The sequence below is a fragment of the Diadema antillarum genome, unplaced genomic scaffold, assembly GCF_040938485.1.
Source record: "Diadema antillarum isolate AM-2024a unplaced genomic scaffold, OU_Dant_1.0 seq00000942_RagTag, whole genome shotgun sequence".
Taxonomy (NCBI): Eukaryota; Metazoa; Echinodermata; class Echinoidea; order Diadematoida; family Diadematidae; genus Diadema; species Diadema antillarum.
In genome coordinates, this window is record NW_027271792.1 from 94,005 (window position 1) to 116,521 (window position 22,517).

Below are 22,517 nucleotides of genomic sequence, written 5' to 3' on the forward strand. Positions count from 1 at the left end.
AAGGTTGAAGTCACTGATGAAAGTGATAGAATATCATACAGTCATATTGCGAGGCACTGCACACTGCAATTCCTGTTCTTAATACAAACAAGCATATCAGAAAATATTTGACACTGTAGAAATGATATTTAGTCCAACATGTAAGGTTAAACCATTTCCTTTTGAGAGCTTTTGCCTGCTTGATGAGATTTGTCATAAATCTTGAAATGGTTTTTGCCCATCTTGAGGACCTGCTCAAAGAGGTGTGGAAATGTAGCTGAGGCTGCTCCCAGGGGGCGTAGCTGCTTAAGGCCATCCAACACATTGGGTCCTTCAAATTTAACAGTGCAGTGAAAGGGCTCCTCACGCAACATCATGTCAGGAGCAGCATGGGTGCCACGAAACTTGGTTTCCATCTGGGAATAAATAAATGAGAAAGGAAGACATCCCAGAGTAGCCCCTCAAAGCAACAACCTGCTCATTCCATACATGATTACTGTATATACCTGTACAGCATGCACCTTATTCCAGAATCATGCAATGTAAATAGTAAGGTACATTGGTCAATGTACACTTTATTCCACAGGATGTCAAACCCCAATTTCTCAATGCGCCATTGCTAGGCTTGGCATGTTAAAACAAAAAAAAATTAAAAAAAATTAAAAAAATTTGAAGGGTAATAATGTATCAAACACAGCAATACTGGTACACTCCAACATCTACAAACACACATGAAATACCAAAAGCTGCTTTGGAAATATGCAACTGGGACCATCTACAGTGCACTCCCGTTATAACGAAATTCCAGTTACAATGAATTAAAAATTCAGGCCACATTATCCACTGACTCTATGTATTTCTATTGTTTATTTGTTCGGTTATAACAAAATTTCAACATCACGAAAGAAAACTGCCGGTCCCGAGGACTTCATTATGAGGGGAGTCCACTGTACTGTATATGCCAAATAAGTCATCGCGGAATTAAAGACACGCGAAAACATTGACTCTGATCCCAATATGAATGCGACGTACACGTATACATTTCTCCATTCAGTTCAGTACCTTACCATCGTGAATTTAACCACTCGCAAAATCGTCAGGAAATCCCGATTCGCGAAAATTTAAGGTCGCTAAATATATGGCGTATACAGTATTTTGTTCAAATGGACTGCTCCAATCTTAACCTTGCCACAGAGGAAATAATACTTGAGACAAGCAATAGCTCTACTGCCTCTACAAGGCATGTTTAGCACAAGCCAGGAAAAGGAAAGTTTCATACCTCATAACATATTTTTTCCAGCTTTGGAAGTTTATTTGGTCCACAGGATTCTTCAAGCTCCATCTCATATTTCCTTAACTCTGCATCATTTTCAGCAATCAGCGACTTCTCTTCCAGATCCAAAGAGTCACCTTAAAGAAGTGAAAACACGAAGAGTATGATAAATCCTCTACACCAGTAATCTCCAACTTTATGGTGTTCATGAGGTAACTATTGTGATAAAACGCATAGAGATTTTGCACATTCACACAGAGAGTGTGAGGGAGAGGCAGTCACATGTACCGGATATGTTTCTTTGAGGTTACAGCGAAGGAGAATGCATATATTTTTCCTTTCCATTCCTGCTTTACTTCTCTAGCACATTTAACATTACTGTGTTTGACTTAAAAAAAACAAAACAACCCTTTAATAATGTTTGAAAATTGTGCAAAGTTTGTAACAACTAGGCTGATCTATTCAAGTAGACGATAAAGCCGGAGGGGGGCCTCCCAGCCCCCACCCCCACCCCCCTTCAGATCTTGGCTGTCAACTGCACGAGCACGATGAAAATTGACACATAGACATTGCCTGTGATGTAATGTAAAAAAATGTGATGTTGATTTTTAATAAAATTATCATTTATGCTAAATTATGCTAATTTATGCACAAAATCAGACTTTTTCCTATAAATCACTAAATAAAGCTCCAAACAGGCACATTTTTTGTGTATATATTCTTTCTAGTGTCCTTAGCAAATGTAGGTATGAAAAATTGTACCATCAAAAATTTCTTAAGTATTTTATTAAGATTTGATTCAGAATATTTTATGTATTTCTGTGTTTTTTGACCTTTTGGTTTTCATTATTTTTTCGATGAAATTTGTCCACGACATTGTTGCAAGCATGAAAATGTGTTATTAATTGATTTTAATCGATACAACCATAAAATAATCATGCTTTTTTGAAGTTTGACTGTAAGCGCAATTTGCATCAAAATTGTACAGGAATTCACATTTTTTATTGTTTTTTGGTGTGACATGCATGTACATATTTATGCGTAATATCGGAACCATGTGCCTGGGGGTCGCAAATTTAGTGTCAAAAGATGGTGGAGACTTGAAAGAAAAAAGTCATGAAACATCGCGCTGATGGCTTTTTGTGATGGTAACACACTGCGAAGAATGTTGAGGGGGGGCCTCCGAGTCCCCCCCCCCCCCCCCCCCCCCCAACTCTTGAGAGAATTCCTGAAAGTAGTGCTATATAAATGTCACAAAGGAGGAACATGTTGATCAGTTCACTCTTGTCCAACTCTGGTGAGGCATCTGTATAGATTCATATCATGACACTGAGGTAAATCCTTTCAAGAAATGATAAAATAATTACTATTTTGAAATACTTTCATTGCCACCTACAATTAAAGGCATCAAATAGGAATAGGAAATACCTCTAGCAACGATACTCTTCCCCCATTTTTCCAGAACCTGTAAACTTCTTTTGACTTGTCAGAGCTGCTATCTCTTGACAATCACAAGTCCTGTCTTATGATTAAACTAGTCATACGAGACAGCAATCTTTCCATATAAAGCAAAATGAGCATGCTGACACAGTTTGGTTTTGTTTTGTTTTTTAATATAAACTGGTATGTCCAAATGCAAATCTTGAAATGACTGTACAGTTATTTCATGGAAAGAACGATGATGGTGACACTTCACAGTATCTGTAACTATTGTTAAAGTTTATATCAAGTTGAAAAGGTGGTTGGAAGAGAGAATGACAAATAAAAGTATCTCAATAGAAATAGAACATGCTTTTCATTATCCATTTGCAGTTTTCTACACTTTATACTAAAGGTGTCCACCATACACGTACCTCTTCGTTTCCTGGACTGAGTCTTGACAAGAGGGTTAGGGTCAACCTGGTTGAGACTGAATTTGGAGAACCATCCTTGAGATGCTTGGTGTAGACTAAGATCAGACAAAGAGTCCAGGTGGTATCCAGACAGCTTGCTTTCCTTGGTACCAGTACAGCCCAGGGCCTGGATCAGAGCCTATCAGGGTCATTACCAAAAAAAGTCTTTGTGACCAAACATTGCAAGACACCATGGTTACTCTCACTTCACAGTAGCAGAAATAAACATTGAGACAGACAAATGTCAAAAACAGTCAAAAACTTTGTCACACAAATAGTCCTATATCTTTACACAATACAAATGTATGTCAACCCATTAAGCAATGTAAATGTACGTTGTTTTGTATGATAACACTTTGCCTTTTAATCTTGGGCTACCTGATAATATCCCACAAATTTAACTAGAATTATCACTGAAGGTGATTAATACCCCCGCCCCTAGTGTTGCTTTATAGTATGTGATGTCATGAGGGCAATGACGTTAATACCAAGTTTGTGCATTTGTCGAATTGGAAACAGAATAATTTTAGTTTACTGTACAATTACAGAGTTGACACTGAGTATAAAACTTACAGCAAATGGAAACATGCTTTCCGCCAGCATCACTACACTTAAAGACCATCATACACACCAAATTTGACCTTCATAGCTTGAATGGTTTATTTTGATACAAAAATGAGTGGTTACCATGGCAACACATTTTCCTTAAACTAACACATTGGTGTCATGCAAAACTACACTTCTAGATCATGATACATACTAAATTTGACTTTAATTGCTTGAATGATGGAAAAGTTATTCGATCTGCAAGGTTTCGGTAAAATTGTGGTTACCATGGCAACGGTTTGTGTGACAAACACAAAAACAAGGAAAAGTAGAAATTACGCGGTGCGTAATATATGTCCCCGCCGGAAGTAGCATTTAGTAGCAAAATGTACAATATAGGTAAAAAGATGAAGGTCAAAGGTCAAAGAAGTCAAAGGTCAAAATTCTATGTAGAAGTTTTGAAGCCCTCACCTATAGGCCATGGGCTAGTAGGGGTCAACGTGCACCCCCTCTGCACCTAACATTCATTGTTGTTTCCATGTAGCCCTTGGTCTGGAGAGTCAGAAAAGTGATGTTAACAAAAAAAAAGTTGGGTCCCAAGACCCGCCCCGTGACGTTTTGTGACGTCACTTCCGGAACGACCTTTTCGCGAATACGGGGGAATAGCATTTGGGTATTATCCTAATAAAGTGGTCCCCATGCCTTTATTTTTCAATAATAACCAAAGATTTTGGTATTTCTAGATTCCTCAGAAGATGGGAAATATGATGCAAAGCAAAGTTTGGCAATATAAGTCCTCAGTTTGTCGTCATCGACAACGAAATAGGCAACAATGTCGACAAAATTCAATAAAATTTTACAAAATTTGGGCAATTTTTCAAGTTTCACCCTTTAAGTTTGTATATTTTTGTGAAAAATTTGTTAAATGACTTGAAATTTGGTCTGGATATTAAATGAATATCCCTTTTTACGAAAACAAAAGATTTTGGCCTAATTGTAATCCGATCTTCTTCTGTAGACATTCAAGTGCGCATGCGCGGTGTCTGGAAATCAGCCTCCGAAATGCCTTTTTTTTATGTCCAGTATCAAAAATGAGTTACAACGAATCTTTTATCATGTAAATTCACAACTTTAATCAATTTTGGCAATCAGCAATCACCTGATTGAATGAAAGTTGCCTTAAAATGAGAAATCAAAGGTGACCATGGTTCTTCTTTATCATGACGTTGGTCACGACATCGAAGATAAAGACGACGTCAAAGACTAGAATTACGACATGGGAGAGATTATTTTAGATATCTTTTAGTCTCTTTTAAAATTTCGGAAAATATTATAAGTCATGTTTGTAATTGGGTCAGTCAAATATGTACATTTCCTTGCTGGTAATGACTTCATCAATGTCAATATCTGATTGTTTGTTTATTCCGTTGATTTCACTGAACTGATATTCATTTGATTAATACGCAGTATGACGAAAACTATTTTGATTTTTTTTACTATTTTCTTTCGAGAATTTGGCAAAAGGGCCTTGCAGGTCATCAACAACGAAATGGGCATTAGTGAGGTCGACAAACTAAGTCAGCACAAATTCTTATGCTAATTTATATATTCATTACTTTGTGGTTAATTCACTATATTAATTGGAATTTAGTCTGGATGTTAAAGGATAAGTCCAGCTTCGTGTACATGTAGGTGAAGTAAATGCGGCAAGTAGTAGAATTCCACATCAGTAAGAGTTTGGAGAAAGCGGACAATCCATTCAAACGTTTTGAATTTTTAAAGTATCTGTACTGTCACCGCTGGATGAGAAGACTACTATAGTGTGTGATGGCACATGCGTAGAACGATATATGCAATGTAAGGAAAATATTAAGAGAATTCTACAAAATCTTTTTTTTTTTTTTTTTTTTTGCAAAACGTGCATATTTCTTCGACATGTCAGTGACTTATATTAAGGATGTTATTCTTCCTGCCTTCTGACAGAGACAAGTCAAGTGTTCTTTATTTTGTAAGAAAAGTGAAAATATGTTGAATTTTCTTTATATTGTTTTCTTTATATCGTTCTACACATGACTGTGACATCACAAGCTGTATTAGTCTTCTCATTCAGCAGTGAGCGAGCAGAAACTTCAAAAATTCATAACTTTTAAACGAATTGTCTAATTTTCCTCAAACTCTCACTCATGTGTTCTACTAGTATTGCTGTATTCACTCAATCCACATGTCACAAATCTGTGAAGTTGAACTTGTCCTTTAAATAAATAGCCATCTTTGACTAACAAGGAACCGATGAGCCATTATTTTAATCCTCGCTTCTTCTGTGGACGTTCAAGAGGGCAGGAGGAGTGCGAAATAAGAACCAACAAAATGTCCCTTTTGGTGACTAGTAAAGTGATATATTAACTCGTATATTTCAAGTAAAATCGGAACTTTAATCATTTTGTTTAAATCATCAAACACCTGCTGAAATACATTGACTTCAGTGATGACGGCAAAGACAGTGACGTCGATGACAAAATTCACATTGGAGTTTCGTCTAAATACCAAATTCAACTGAATTTAGCAATTAGTTTAAGACGACCCTTAAAGATTAACACCATTAGCTACGAGGAAAAGAAGATTTTGATTACATCTGCATTTTGCCTTGTCAACAAACTCGAATCCTTTAAAGAGAATTTAGTATGTGTTTTTTTAATAATCCTGAAGTCTTTTAAGATGTTTAGTGTGCATGCAAGGTGTGTGAAACAAGCCGCCGTGAGTTCTTTTCTGCTGTCTAGCAATCAGTTTTTCATCAAAGATCAGAAACTTCAAGTATTATTATTTGTATTAACGAAAATATGAAAGAAAATAACTAAGAGAAATTTGGCTTAAAATGAGAAATTTAGAGGCAACTATACAGTACTCTTGTCACCATTTCTGATGATCATAATGACAACATAATTCTATCATAATTTACCGCGACAAATCGTTTAATGTGACTATAGAGGCATGTTTATTATAAGCAATCCCCCAATTCATGGGACATTATCTGACATGGTTATTAGACAATGATAGTTCAGTCATAGATCATATGAGGCATATAATACATTCATACTTTGATAAAAGTTGGTTGCTGTTAGATACTCAAATTCCCAGCCTTTTTTTCAAGAGTATTCTTTTGTTTAGTCAGGTTTCGTAACTTATGCTTTGAAAATATTATTAGCATTCATACTTAGTCAACACTAAACGATTATATGTGTGATACCTCTTTTTAAAATTTTCATTCCATCTGAAAGTATAAAGAAACTTTTTAAATGTAACATTGTTCACAGTAGAATTATTGGTTATATGATGTTTCATAAAAGTTATTTGCTAATTATTATGTATTTTTACAGCATTACTTACTTCCGATGAAATTATTGAGAGTCCAACATCGAAATGCTTCAAATGATTACCACTGGCTTAATACCGATATGTTTGAAATTGATGGAGTCATCTACCAGCTCTAAGTTATCCTTTCAAAGTCTGACACTCGTTTGCCCATGAACACTGTTACAATTAAATTCCAATGTCACTATCATTGTAACTCTGTGATTCTATTGGTTGAATGAATTCATTTTCACTACTTTCACTGTCACTATCAGTATCGGGCTCCGATTCATAAGTCATGGTGCCTAAAGAGATGTCCCCAAGCTGATGCGGAATCATTTCCCCATCCTGTCAGTGTCTGATATTCATTTGCGCATGAGTTCTGAGCCAAATCAAATTCCAATGTCCATAATGGTCATTTTCTGAGTGCGGTATATGTTGAATTAAACCATTGTTACTCATGTTACTGTTGCCATACCAGTATCGGCTCCGATTCATCAGCCAGAGTGACTTCCAGGATTCATGTCCACAAGCTGACGCGGCAGCACCTCCCTTGAGGTCCACAGAGGTCGCATTAGATCTTCATACTTTGTCCATCCATGTTCTTCGTTTGGGTTTGTTGCTAGCTTTCATATTCTTGTTTGATAATTGCATAGGACATGCTGCTCTAACACCTTTCAGCAGGGCGGTATCATAGTCAGATCAAAGTTTTTGCCTTTGTGACATTGGCCATTTCACCGCACTTGGACTGTAAAGAGTTTGGAGGGCATTCACCTTCCTAATTCTTCTGTTACCATACAAGGCATGCACAGGTAAATCGTTCCAGTTCATCATCATCTCAGCTATAACATTTCAAGATTCACCAAACTTTGGAAATGCAGCATGAAATGACTCATCAGCCTCGACATTGTTTTTACCTTCCCCTTTATACCTAAAAGGCACTAGTGGTATTGCAGCCAGTAAATGCGTGGAGTCCTAGAAATGATGTACATACAAGGGCTGAATCATGAAATAGGACAGCTGAGGTGATGGATGAACTGAAAATATTTTGCTGTGCTTTGCACGGTAACAGAAGAATTTAGAGGTGAATGCTCTGCGATTCTTGACAATACAGTCTATAAGTGCGGTAAAATGATTTATGTCACAAAGGCAAAAACTTTTGATCTGGCTTCTCAGAGACGTCTCTGAACAGCACGTCCTCCGTAGCAATTATCAAACTAAGAATATGGAAGCTACCAACGGACCAAAATAAAGATCATGGATAAACGAAGGATGAAGATCTTATGCGACCTCTGTTGACTTCACCTCAGGGGAGGTGATGCCACATCAGCTTGTGGACGTCCTGAAAGGCACCATGGCTGATGTATCAAAGCCCGATACTGGCATAAAAGCAGTGACAGGAGCAAAAAATGAATTCATTAAACCTATACACTCAGAAAATGACAATGATGGTGACATTGGAATTCGATTCAGAGCTCAAAAGAATTTCAGACTTTGAAAGGATGGCAAAGTGATTAGTTGTCATCCCACGAGTTCGACACCCAAGAATTATACAGCAAACGAGTCGTACAGCCCATGACTTCGACAGCAGGCAAATAAGGACCATGAGTCCGACAGTATGCAAACAAGGCCCGCAAGTTTGACACTAGGCAAGCAAGATCCACGAGTTTGACACTTTTCTAAGCAACAACTCCCCACCCCCCCCCCCCAAAAAAAAAAAAGAAGAAAAAAGTTAAAAACGATCCACAAGTTCGATATTACATCGCAAGGCCGGAAATATGTTTTTCTCGTGGGTCTCATTTATTACGTGTCAAATTCGTTAGCCCGGCTTGCCTAGTGTCGGACTCAAGGGTGTCGAACTCATGGGCTTTGGGACTCACCGGCTGTGTAACTCGCGGGCTCTCTGACTCATGGGTTGTATGATTCGTGGGTGTCGAATTCGTGAAGTGCACCCGGTGAATCAGCGTCAGCTTCTGGACATCCACATAAGGCACCATGCCTGATCTAACAAATGTGTTGACTTTAAGTTAAATGTCCACAGAAGATGCCTGAATTAAGATAATGCCTTATTTCTTTTGTTTTTCTTTTTTCATCAAACATGGTTATTTATCTAATATCCAGACTAGGTTTAATTTCATTTAATGATTTAACACAAATAATGGATATTTAGATGTTTTAGCGTGAGAACTTGTAAAAAACTGCGTGGACTTTTAAGTTTGTCAATCTCATGTATGCCCACTTCATTGTCGATGACCTGCAAGTCCATATTCCCAAATTTTCGAAATAAAATGAAAAATAAGAATAAAAAAAAATTAGATAATGATGTTAATATAATTATTACCATCGAGAAATGTACATCGTAATTGAATCGTGACTCGAACTCGGGTCCTCCAATCGGGAGTCGAAAGTTTTACCCACTATGCCACAGAACCGCCAAGAACCCACAGGTTAGCATTCCCAAGTAAAAAAAAACCCAGACATTAAAACAATTTAGGTCCCTAAAAGTCCATTGTCTCTATTATGCATCATGTATAGTGTCATTTCGGTGACAAGTTCAATGTAGATGCAATTTCTGAAGAAAATAGAGGAAAAATCATGTCAAAATATTATCCATGCCTGGTACAGTATTTAGAATTGTGCCAGTGAGTGCAACGTAGTTGAGATAAGTGTTTTAATTGTGAAACTAGTTATAAGCCTTTATCTAAAGGGCAAATCCAGTCCAAATTAAAGTTAGTCCGATAACAAAAAAGTAATATATTACGAGTTCAATGGTAAAATTGTGATCGAAATCGCATGAAAAATAAGGAAGTTACGACATTTTGAAGTTTCGCTATTTTTTGAGGAAATAGTTCTTGAACGGTCAATATGAATATGCAAATATTAAAGTGAGCATGTGATCCCCTCACATCTTGCCATATAGTTTGTACATAAAATTTTGACATTTCCAGTTTTTCATTCAAACGCAATTATGCTCGAGGCTCAAATCCTGATATATCTAACATCACTATAACCAAGTTATGCAACCAGGAATATCATCATTTGTCAGACTTCAATGACTGAAACATTGATTTTTTTTAATGTTTTGTACACGATCAATAGAAAATTGTGAGGTTATGACATGGTCAGGTCACTCATTTACATATTCTTATCCACTGTACAAGAAATGTTTTGCAGAAATTAGCAAAAAAAAAATAGTTACTTCCTTATTTTTCATCAGATTTGAGTCAAATTCTTACCGTTAAACTCGTAAGATTTTACTCTTTTTTATCAGACTAACTTATTTCTAGACTGGATTTCCCCTTTAAGCAGGATTTGAGTTTATTGCAAAGAAATAAAATGCCAGTAGAATTGAAAATTCATTATCTTGATTTCCTTTACTGTAAATTTATCGCTAAAATCAATTAATTGAAATGGAGATTTGAAACGAATCCCTGCTATGTCGTATTTCTATAGTCTTTGACGTCGTCTTCATCTTCGATGTCGTGACCAACGTCATCATCAAAGAGAACCATGGTCACCTTTGATTTCTCATTTTAAGGCAACTTTTATTCAATCAGGTGATTGCTGATTGCAAAATATGATTAAATTTGTAAATTTACATGATAAAGAGACGCGTTGTAACTCATTTTTGATACCTGACATCAAAAAAGGCATTTGGGAGGCTTATTTCCAGATACCGCGCATGCGCGCTTGAATGTCTACAGAAGAAGATCGAATTACAATTAGGCCAAAATCTTTTGTTTTCGTAAAAAGGGATATTCATTTAATATCCAGACCAAATTTCAAGTCATTTAACAAATTCTTCACAAAAATATACAAACTTAAAGGGTGAAACTTGAAAAATTGCCCAAATTTTGTAAAATTTTGTTGAATTTTGTCGACATCTTTGCCCATTTCGTTGTCGATGACGACAATCTGAGGGCCTATATTGCCAAACTTTGTTTTGCATCATATTTCCCATCTTCTCAGAAATCTAGAAATACCAAAATCTTTGGTTATCAATGAAAAATAAAGGCATGGGGACCACTTTATTAGGATAATACCCAAATGCTATTCCCCCGTATTCGCGAAAAGGTCGTTCCGGAAGTGACGTCACAAAACGTCACGGGGCGGGTCTTGGGACCCAACTTTTTTTTTGTTAACATCACTTTTCTGACTCTCCAGATCAAGGGCTACATGGAAACAACAATGAATGTTAGGTGCAGAGGGGGTGCACGTTGACCCCCACTAGCCCATGGCCTACTAGTGCCATCACATAAAGCAAACGGAATCGAAATCGGGTTAGAAATGGCGAAGGAGTAGCATTTTGTAGCCAATGTACAATATAGGTAAAAAAATCAAGGTCAAAGGTCAAAATTCTGTGTAGAAGTTTTGAAGCCCTAACCTAGTGCCATCACATAAAGCAAACGGAATCGAAATCGGGTTAGAAATGGTGAAGGAGTAGCATTTGGTAGCAAAATGTACAATACAGGTCAAAAATCAAGGTCAAAGGTCAAAGAAGTCAAAGGTCAAAATTCTGTGTAGAAGTTTTGAAGCCCTCACCTAGTGCCATCACTTAAAGCAAACGGAATTAAAATCGGGTTACAAATGGCGAAGGAGTAGCATTTTGTAGCAAAATGTACAATATAGGGCAAAAATCAAGGTCAAAGGTCAAAGAAGTCAAAGGTCAAAATTCTGTGAAGAAGTTTTGAAGCCCTCACCTAGTGCCATCACATTAAGCAAACGGAATCAAAATCGGGTTAGAAATGGCGAAGGAGTAGCATTTTGTAGGCAATGTACAATATAGGTCAAAAATCAAGGTCAAAGGTCAAAGAAGTCTAAGGTCAAAATTCTGTGTAGAAGTTTTGAAGCCCTCACCTAGTGCCATCATATAAAGCAAACGGAATCAAAATCGGGTTAGAAATGGCGAAGGAGTAGCTTTTGAAGCAAAATGTACAATATAGGTCAAAGGTCAAGGTCAAAGGTCACACCTGAAATTCTGTATAGAAGTTTCAAAGCTCCCATGTAGTGCTATCATATAAAGCAAACAGAATCAAAATCGGGTTAGAAATGGCGAAGGAGTAGCATTTTGAACATTTTGATCACACACGGACGCACACACGGACGCACACACGGACGGACGGACGGACGGACGGACGGACGGACGGACGGACGAACACACGGACGGACACACGGACACACACACGTACGGAGCCCATTTCATAGTCCCCTGCTCGAACTCGTTTGGCGGGGACAATTAGGTGTTCCACATCTATACCTCAGGGCCATAATGCCTACCAAATCTGGTTTCAATTGCTTGAAAACTGTGGAAGAAGTTCACTCCACAGGATTTAAAAAAAAATGTGGTTACCATGGCAACGCATTGTCCGATACAAATACAAAGGACATTTTGCAAAACAACACTTAAAGAGCATCATACACACCAAATTTCACCTTCATAGATCAAATGGTTCAATTTGATACAAAAATGAATGGTTACCATGGCAACACATTTCTCTTATATCAACACATTGGTGTCTTGCATAACTACACCTCCCGATCATCATACATACTACATTTGACCTTAATTGCTTGAATGATGGGGAAGTTATTCAATCCACAAGGTTTTGGTAAAATTATGGTAACCATGGCAATGCTTTGTCCGACAAACACAAAAATTATGTGTTCCACATCTATGCCTTAAGGCCATATTGTCTACCAAATTTGATTTCAATTGCTTCAAAACTGTGGAAGTTGTTCACTCCACAAGATTTCGAAGAAAACATGCCGTTACCATGGCAACGCTTTGTCAAGTACAAACACAAAGAGTGTCTTGCATAACTACACCTATAGATCATCATAGATACCAATTTTGAAATTGATTGCTTAAATACTATGGAAGTTATTCAATCCACAAGGTTTTGGTAGAATTATGGTTACCATGGCAACGCATTGTCCGACAAACACAAAAAACATGTCTTGCACATCTATACCTCAATATCATCATTTACCCTAAGTTTCATTTAAATTGCTTCAAAACTGTGGGAGGAGATCGCGACGCAAGATTTTGCAACAGACAGACCGACCGACCGCTCGACCAACATCATGGTGATTCCTATATATACCCCCTTCACACTATGTGTGGCGGGGGTATAACAAGTTTACTTTGTCAGCAAAGTTAGCCAAACTTTGGGAGCTCCTCTTCATGACCCTTCTGGCCACACCCACATCACTAACCAGCCAAATACTAACTTGCTGTGTATATGAAAATTGGTAGCCTTTTTCAGCTAAGCTGATCCCCCCCCCCCCCACCCCAACTCTCACTTGTTGAACAACTTTGTATCTTCTACCCACAAGAATTATAAGTGCAAACTTTTTTTTGAAAATCTGACCATATAATTTTACAGTTGAAGGTGAACATGTTCATTCTATTCCTTGAGCCACACTGTAATTTGTCACCCCAACTTGTTATCTGTTATCCACTGTCATAAACATCTTATGTTCACTTCTAAGAGTATCTAACCTTAATACAAGGTTATACTTCTTCTGGATCTGGAGAAGAAGATGTTTGATATTTACTAACTTCTATGGCTCTTTTGGCTATGCCCATGGGGCTCCCATGAGGACACTTGAACCATCTGACCAGCTTTGCATCTGATTCTACTTGGAACAATTTCTGACAAGTTTGGTTGAATCAGATCATGAGTTTTGAAAAAAAGATAAAAGTTAAAAGAGTTTGCAGGTGATGGACGACATGAGATGGACAAAAAGCAATCACAACAGCTTTAATACACGTAATTGAACTCTAAGCTTTAATAGGAACTAAAAGAATGAAATTCACTATTAAACAAGCTACCACTAGGTAATTCTATAGTTTTGAATGTCAATGATTTTAGAGGCAAAGAATCATTTAATATCAAAATAAGTCATACCTGCATGATGAAATCAAGCAGTCCTTTCCTGGCTCGTGACATGATGATGTAGTCTGAGCCTGGGTGGTAGACAACAAAGACACTGTTGCTAAAGAAAGAAGAAGGTGTATCTCTCATGCCCTCACAGACTCCAATGCGAAGCCAGATGGCATCATCTCTTTGATCCATGCACAGATCCTGTGACAAACAAACAGTGCAAACAAACAGTGACTGTGAGATCTATACAAGCACTGGGAATTTATTTTTGTATGATACTTTGAACTTCACAGAGCATAGCAAAATATGTGATAGTCATGACAGCAGAGAAAGTATCAGTCTGTATGCAGTTTTTAATTAACTTTTCACAGGATTGATGGTACTTACGTGCTTGAAGTAGGCCGACATGCACGTTGTTACCTTGCTGAAGTAGACTTTTGTGTCAAATGCTTTTTGTTGTGTCTCTAAACAAGAGAAGCAAATGTCAAATATCACACATCAAATTAAGTGCATGAGACAATAAAATAGGACATGGAAGTCATATCTAAAGGGAGGCAGTCCTGAGAATTTTCACTGTATGATAATTAGGAGAATAAAAGACATAACCTTTCACCAATGTATACACGTGGAAAGCAAACACTGTCTATGTACGCGATTTATAAAAAATAATTCCTGCAAGCGATCGTGGAAGAGCCTGCAAAAAGGTGCAACGTCATTGATGCCCAACTCACTAAGTTGACAGCCGTGCCTCAGAAAACCAATTTAAGTGTTCGAACTGATCATATCTGATTTTGTCATAAAATGTGACAATATGTGGTTTTATTATTTCAAAAAAAAATATCTCAAGCTTATCTATATCTATAATTAATATAAAAATGAATAGTAAACATGAATTTATGAATAACTAGGGAAGAGTTGTGCCTCGGTGACGTCTGACTCTCCGCCAAGACTTGCTCATTAGCATATTCACCATGCAGATTCACACTTTTTAATCAAAATTTACCAGACGTATTTGATGATTTGAAAGCTTGTTTTTGGCGAAAGTAGTTCATTGGAGGTACCAACAACAACATGTTTTTTTTTTAAATTTGTGAGGACTGCCTCACTTTAAACTTAAATGACCCAGCAGTAAGCACACACTTCATGAACACTGAAAGATGGCAAAACTCAAGAGTTTTACTGTATCCCATGAATAATGAGCAGATGAAATTGAATACAGTGTACTATGATTTATTATCCATGGGTCATTGCACTCGCTCATTGTATTTCGATCTACAAACAGACAACCATAATGCTGTGGGTGCTAAAATCATTACAGGTTCTTTTCCAGTAGCTTTAAACCTTACCAACAATTTCAAATGATTACATACATTGTAATATGGTAGTCTTTGAGCATGTCAAGATAGTCATGTTGGTTTCACAGCAATCACAATCATTTTCCCAATAGAAAGTACCGTAGTAAGTTATAGGACCCTACATCTTTTAACTACCTCCAAGATCAGTGTAGTATGCGTATACAGCAATACAATGAAGCCCTTACCTGAGTCAGACATCATGAGCTTGTAAACTGACCATTTCTTTCTCTCTGGGTGAGTAATGTTACCTGTATTTCGGGGAAAAGTCATAGCATTGAAGAGAATCTTGAAATCATTGCAGCAATATTATTACCTCTGCCTGTCTCTCTTCAATCTAACTGCAATTACCAATGATGATAGTGTTATCATCCCCATCAAATTCAACAAGGAAACAATACATCAGAGGGAATGTTCAGCACAGCTAATGGAACATTGATTACTGAAGTGCTGGCTGGGATATGGAAAAGTTCATCTTTTAACCAGTATTCATTATTAAACACTGCACCAAAGTCCACTTTAATATTGAACAGCAGTAGCATCAGGATGTACCACAGCAATATCATCAATGGCATTGTATGGTTAATAGAAACATCAAATTTACTAGCTCACAGATAGAGAATGTGACAAAGAGCAAAAGGAGAAAAGAAAGAGGCTTTAAGAGACAGGCAGGTGTATCCAGGCTCATTATGATTATCATGATGCCTTAACCTATTGAGGACAGTCTGATTTTGCTACAACACACATTTCCAATAGACACCTGTATACTCTGGACTCGTCCTCAACGGCTTCATTAGGTGATCCGAGTATCCTCTCAGATCACATTCTGTCTCTGTACTGATTCTTTGTTTATTTACTTCTTTCTCCTCAAATCTTGTGTACAAGTTAACTCAAAAAGTGTTTCAACTATCAATCTCAAACTTCTACGTACATGTATCATGTCCTAAGGATGACAAATCTAATGTATCATTGTGATCAGTCAACCGTAACATCAGTATGTCATTATCTCAAATCACATACGTAATCATATCTCAATAATGGACTGGAAATTTTCAATGAAATTTAAATGACATACATGTATCAAATAGGTCATGTCAAGCTCTATCCATTCATGTCAAAATTTGATCATGACATGGTGATTGCACACGTACATTGTATACAACACGCGTGTTGAAATTTTAACATGCTCCAATCGAGCTCAAAATTCTTCTCTTGATCTCCTGATCTCCTGATTGATACTGAACAAAGTATCCATACAGATGAATGTTATCAATGATTTCCAGTGGAATTTGAAGCCTTAACATCTACATGCAGGATTCATAAGAATTGCATCCTAATTACCGGTTAAGGAAAAACACTTAAAGAAGTAACACAGGGTGATACATAGTTTCATGGGTGTAAGGACTTCAAACTTTATACTTTCTTTGCCAATGATGCATTGGTAAACACATAAAGTATATTAATGTAATCCTCTGGGTTTGAAAAGCAAAACACCACAGAAGAACAATGCAAAACAAAAACAAAACAGACAAATATAGCAAAATGGATCAGACAAACCATGTCAGGTATAGAAATGTATCTTAAGGCCATTGAGAAATTCAGTGGTGAGAAGGTGAACTAAATGATTTCTATTTATACTGACATAAATTCAGGATATGCTAAGCACTGGGACCAAAGCAAGCAGTATACATGTACAGGCAAAGAGGGTTATAAACTGGCAGACAGAAATATGACAGAATGTGGTATAAATGCAGTCATCTTTGACATGATGCTCTGCAAATTATACTCACATAGCAGATCCAACTGTGATATTTGCTTCTTGCTGATCTGCTGTCGCTGGAATTAGTGGAAATAAATGTAAGGAAGGCAAAATACAATATTCATTTTAAAAACATTCAAAAAAATTTGAATACACCAAATAAAAGTCACAAAACTGATAACTCAATGACCCCCTTTTTTAACCTCCACCCACAATAAGGACATTTTCAATCGGTAAATTGTGCAATCTGGGGGGGTGTTTCATCAACGTTTGTCAGCGCTGACAACTGTCAGTGCTGACCATTTCAGCAAAATCCTTGGTTTTGATTGGCTGAGATGCTCTGGTCACTGACTGTTACTATATGTGGTGATTCAAGTTGTCAGCGCTGACAAACGTTGATGAAACACATTCCGAATTTGGGATAATATTGAGCTAAATCTACCAAGATTCCAGCAAATAAATGTCAGAAACAGTACCTCAAAAAATTCAATTCCACTTTTTTTATTTCAGATGACGATGTACAGGGTAATGATGTCATCAAGTTTTCCTGGAAATATTGATACTTGAAATATGTTATTTACAATTCATATGCTTTTGTAATATGCAATAAAAACATAGGGTTGCTGGACATTTTCAAGAGCTAGTAAATTGGCAAAATAAACAAAGACATGTTTTTTCACTATATTTGCACATAGACGCGTGCGCAGAATTTTGACTTTAATAGACCCAAGTGCATTGCTTTGTTATTGGTCAAAATCGATCTGAAATCAATGGATATTGTCACTGGATGTATCAGGAATCCAAATCAGTCAAAAGAAAGTGTATTTTTATGTTGCTTACGCGCAGTGCACGCGAAAACGTGCAGACGGACGCACACTCGCGGAATTTTTTGAAATGCTTTATATAGAATTGTCTGAAACTTTGAGAAAACCCATTGGGATGTCGATTTGAGCATTTCAAAATTTTGACGCGCGCGTACGCCCACGTCATGGTGACCTGGGTAATTAGCATAGTACAGGACAATCAGACGTAACTTGAACTTTATGTCTACCGAAAATGGTACAAAAATGGCATTTAGTTTAATATGAAGTTATGATCGATCATTTAAAATCACAAAATCGCGCCTAGATGACGTCACAGATAAATTATCGTCAAGAAAATGTTACTGCACTGACATATTGTCATGAGATATGATGACTGAAAATTTCATGTGAATTGGTCAAGTCGTTATTGAGATATTTTGTTCGCAAAATTCATCAGAAAGAATGGGAATTTTGAACAAACACAATAGGAGATACGCTGTTAGCGTATCACCTATTGTGTTTGTTAGCCTATCACTTATTGTGTTTGTTAGCGTATCACCTATTGTGTTTGTTCAAAATTCTAAGCCGTTAGCGTATCACCTAATAAAACATAAACTAGATACTATCTCTAGACATAATCTAACCCCGGGGAGCTCCGTTCAGCCCAACAACTATACATAGCCCAGGGGTGTTTCACGAAGAATTTAAGTCGAACTTATTAAAGTTTTAAGTTCGACTTGAAATTACGGTAGGCTGTGTGTGACTTCAATGGTACCGGTATTCTAACTTTCATACAAGAATGAAAATTTTGGAGACTTTTTCATACAGGTATAGAGCTACAGACCATGGTATTACCGGACAGCATGGTAATTCCAGACACACAGATCTCTGCAAACTAATGACATGTATTCAATACATGCCGGACCTTGTAGCCTCACAGAACGCTGTATGGGCCGAAATCGGGGAGGGGGGGGGGGGGGGGGGGGGGGGGGGGAGGCAACATAAAAATTTAAAAACGCTAAGAAATTCACATTGTACCTCAGATTTAGAAGATGTCAATTTATTACAAGGTTTTATCACGTGAATTGTTCGAAATGTTCAGGTTAGACCTTTCAACGCAAAATACGAAAATTGAGCCTCATTTGTCGATTTCCTCTTTGCCATCCGCTCAGTACGAATGTGTCTAAAGACATATGGTGAATCGTGGGTATGAATTGTGATTTTGGTGCAAGGATAACTACAAGATGTGAAAGCGGCGATTATTCTGTTACAAAAATCGTGACCGGAATTATAATGCGATTTACACCGTGCTACAAAATAACTTTTTGTAGAGGGGTACACTCGAATTCCATATTCCAAAAATCGGAGTGAACAATTTTCATAATTTTGCAAAATTTGTAATTTTCAGGACTTTGTGAATGCCTGTTTTGTGTAAAATTTCATTCTCTGTGTACGGAATTCTGAGCAATGAAAAAAAAAAAAAAAAAAAAACGTCCGCTGATACAATCCACTCTCCTATTAATTAACTAACAAAACAAAGTACGGCCTAATGTTAAGCCTAACAGGGACAACAATGACAAAAACGTCAAACTTCAAAGGGTTTTTTTTTCTGTCAATTTTGGTAACTTTTAACAATTTGAAGAGGATTTTGAAAATACTAGATAAATCTGAAAAGAGAAACCAGCAAAATACCATGATTTAAAGTCGATCTTAACCTTTAAGTTCGACTTAAATTCTTTGTGAAACACCCCCTGTGTCGCCATAACGTTAGTGACAACAGTCGTGACAGGCGTCTGGAAGCTGGTCGGGCTAAACGAGGCAACCAACCTATAACTGCGACCAACGTTCGGCATTTTAAATACTGTGTACAAAGAGCGCCCCGGGGTTCGGCAACCCGAAGCGAAGCTACTATACTTGACCGAAAGATCGGTCTGTATCTGGTCGTCGGGGATACATTGTATGTTCCACGGAGACTGCGTCTGGCTTCGGGGATCCCCTCGGAGAGTGATAACGTCGATAAAAATAAAAGACTCCTCCGGACAGACGGATACATTCCATATAGAACCAACCTGATAACTAGCTTGATAAGTAGTAAAGTCAGTCCGGGAAACCCGCTCATGAGGCCTGCTCCCCCAAACGAGCACTGCCTCGCCTCACGAGGCCTGCCGAGAGCCTCATGAGGCCTCCCAGGGGAGAGCCTCAAGAAGCTCCCTATTCACTTTTTATTCATCTCACATCTGACATATAAATTGTCGCAACTTTGCACAGTGATTTTTTTTTACACATACATGTCCACTATCCATGATGAAAAGAAGAAAAAATTCTGTCTGTTTTTGTTTTCAAATATCGAGTTTTAATCAACCGATGCAGAGCGACCCATCAAAACATGGGCGCCAGCATGTTCGCACAATGCAAGACTGCCGCACGTAGCGGCCTGATCCACGATCCGACTAAATATTTTCGGTGCTTTTTTCTGCGGCTCTCACCTCTCCGCGCACGAATCAGCCTCGTGAAGCTGAAGTCTTACATCTTTTTACAAAAATTCGTAACGGGAAAAATAAAATCAGTACTAGCCTGATCTTGTGCATATAGGCCCCCCTATTCCAAATTACTATTCCACACTGATAGAGTAGGTGGGTTCTCCAGTTTGTTAGAAAACTAATCACTTTGTAGGCATGACGAGTTCACTTTCTTCATCAATTCTACCGCTTGCTAACCTTTGGGCACTTTTTCTGGAATCATCCCGCAATGCGACGTCACATCACATCATTATCACGCATCCAGCACATACAGACAGCACGCAAACTAAGCTGTGAGATTTTGAGAGCGAGCTTGCGCGCTGTCTGTATGTGCTGGATGCATGATGTGATGTAAATATTAAGTCGGATCAAGCCACTAGGTGCGGCAGTCTTGCATTGTGCGAACACGCTGGCGCCCATGTTTTGATGGGTCGCTCTGCATCGGTTGATTGAAACTCGATTTTTGAAGAAAAAAAAAAACATACAGAATTTTTTCTTCTTTTCATCATGGATAGTGGACATGTGTGTGTAACAAAAAATCACTGTGCAAAAGTTGCGACAATTTATATGTCAGATGCGAGATGAATAAAAAGTGAATAGGGAGCTTCTTGAGGCTCTCGGCAGACCTCGTGAGGCGAGGCTCTCGGCAGACCTCGTGAGGCGAGGCAGTGCTCGTACGGGAGAGCAGGCCTCGTAAGCGAGCGGGTTTCCGGGACTGAAGTAACGTACACCTAGTAGTATACTGAGTAGATAGTATTTACTCTATTTTACATGGCTCTTCAAAAGCACTTGCCAACTCCTTTTTTTCACAGAACAGTGAAGAATTACGAATTACGAACGATATCACACAGATTTATCAATCATTTTGATACATTAAAAGATGCGCTCCAGCGTCACCTCCGTTGTTATCGAGTCGTAAACATAACACGAACAGTGTTTTGAAACACATCTTACCAAGCATTCTTCTACGACCTTCTGTACAATCGTTCGACGGGGCACGGCCCGGTTTCCTCGATCCAGGAGACCGATGATCGCTCGTGTTCGGTCTTCGTCTAGCACTGCCCATTCTTGCAGAATGCTACCAAGTTCCTCCCGTTTTATACATCCCAAAACTCTACTAAGAACACCTTTGAGATCTGAGGAAACCATAATGACAGTTTTGCTTGTCGCATTACTCTGGCTAGATGACCAGGATCGTCAAAAACTTTAGAAAGTGAAGTGTTGGTGGTGTCCGTCCGGTTTAACGCCTCCGAAATGTTGACCGAAATTTGTATCGGCCGCTGAAATGGATTGTTCCAAATTACTTGCCAGGGAGGAAAGCTTCATTTTTACAAGATTTTACGGTGCGTATATTCATTTTTGTGTAAAATTCCAACTCATCAACTTCGGATAATATATTTTTTTTTTGTGCCTGTAATTGTATGATTTCTTTGATGTGATAGAAATATATAGATTACTATGAATACTGTCCACCTCAATATGGTATAACCTGTTCGGAAAATGATCAAAATCCTAATGTCCCACACACAACAGTTGGTGCTCGCTTGGTGCACGCCGGTCGCATCCCGGAGACGCCACCGCCGGAACTAGCCGTATGCCCGCCCGCCCCGATATTGGAGGACGCCGCGCCCGTGACTTTGTACTAAGTAACTGCTATGGTGGGTTGCGATTGTACACCGATCGTGCAGCAACCCATCGCGTATGCCTACTGATGGTGATACCACCGGGTACACAGCCGTACGAAATCACCAAATCACTGTACAGTGTACTAGGACACTAGCTTTATGTTTAACGAGTCGAATTTATTTGCGATGTATTGGCATAGGCTATGTGAAACCTTTGAAGTACATGTATAGCCAGGTGCCCGCACCTCGTCAGGGGCCCGAATACCGTCACCCCGCTTAAAATCGTTTTGATCGCACTGAACAAAAATGTATGCCCGGGACTGTGTTCTGTACGCTTGAAACTTGGCAGGATTACCACAACCAAGCAAATTGTGGTGAAAACCGAACAGTTTTTCGCGAAAATCTAAAATTTTAATAGGGCTATAGGAATACGTGTTATATGTCATCCGCACGCATCTTTTACGTGTATGTCTATGGGAACATCACGGTCACCCGCACACGTCTTTTACGTGCTAAGTCTATGGGAGAGCGGGT

General features: G+C 38.2%; 1 protein-coding gene across 1 annotated transcript; it reads right to left on the bottom strand.

The window, feature by feature from the left end:
• Nucleotides 1-21,547, bottom strand: LOC139741638 (centromere protein N-like). The gene is made up of 8 exons (XM_071652216.1): nt 21,313-21,547; nt 17,068-17,113; nt 15,466-15,528; nt 14,313-14,389; nt 13,950-14,126; nt 3,106-3,283; nt 1,259-1,389; nt 1-395 (listed from the first exon to the last, which is right to left on the bottom strand). The coding sequence occupies exons 1-8, from the start codon at nt 21,505-21,507 to the stop codon at nt 147-149; spliced, it is 1,116 nt and encodes a 371-aa protein (XP_071508317.1). The 5' UTR covers nt 21,508-21,547; the 3' UTR covers nt 1-146.
• Nucleotides 21,548-22,517: the final 970 nt, after the last annotated feature.

Bases quoted from the DNA above. Each gene is read 5' to 3' on its own strand.
- LOC139741638 (XM_071652216.1), bottom strand. From the start codon at position 21,507: ATGGTTTCCTCAGATCTCAAAGGTGTTCTTAGTAGAGTTTTGGGATGT. The intron at 15,529-17,067 runs GTGAGTATAATT...CCCGAAATACAG, and splicing joins ATCACAGTTGGATCTGCTAT to GTAACATTACTCACCCAGAG. The intron at 14,390-15,465 runs GTAAGGGCTTCA...TCTCTTGTTTAG, and splicing joins GCTCATGATGTCTGACTCAG to AGACACAACAAAAAGCATTT.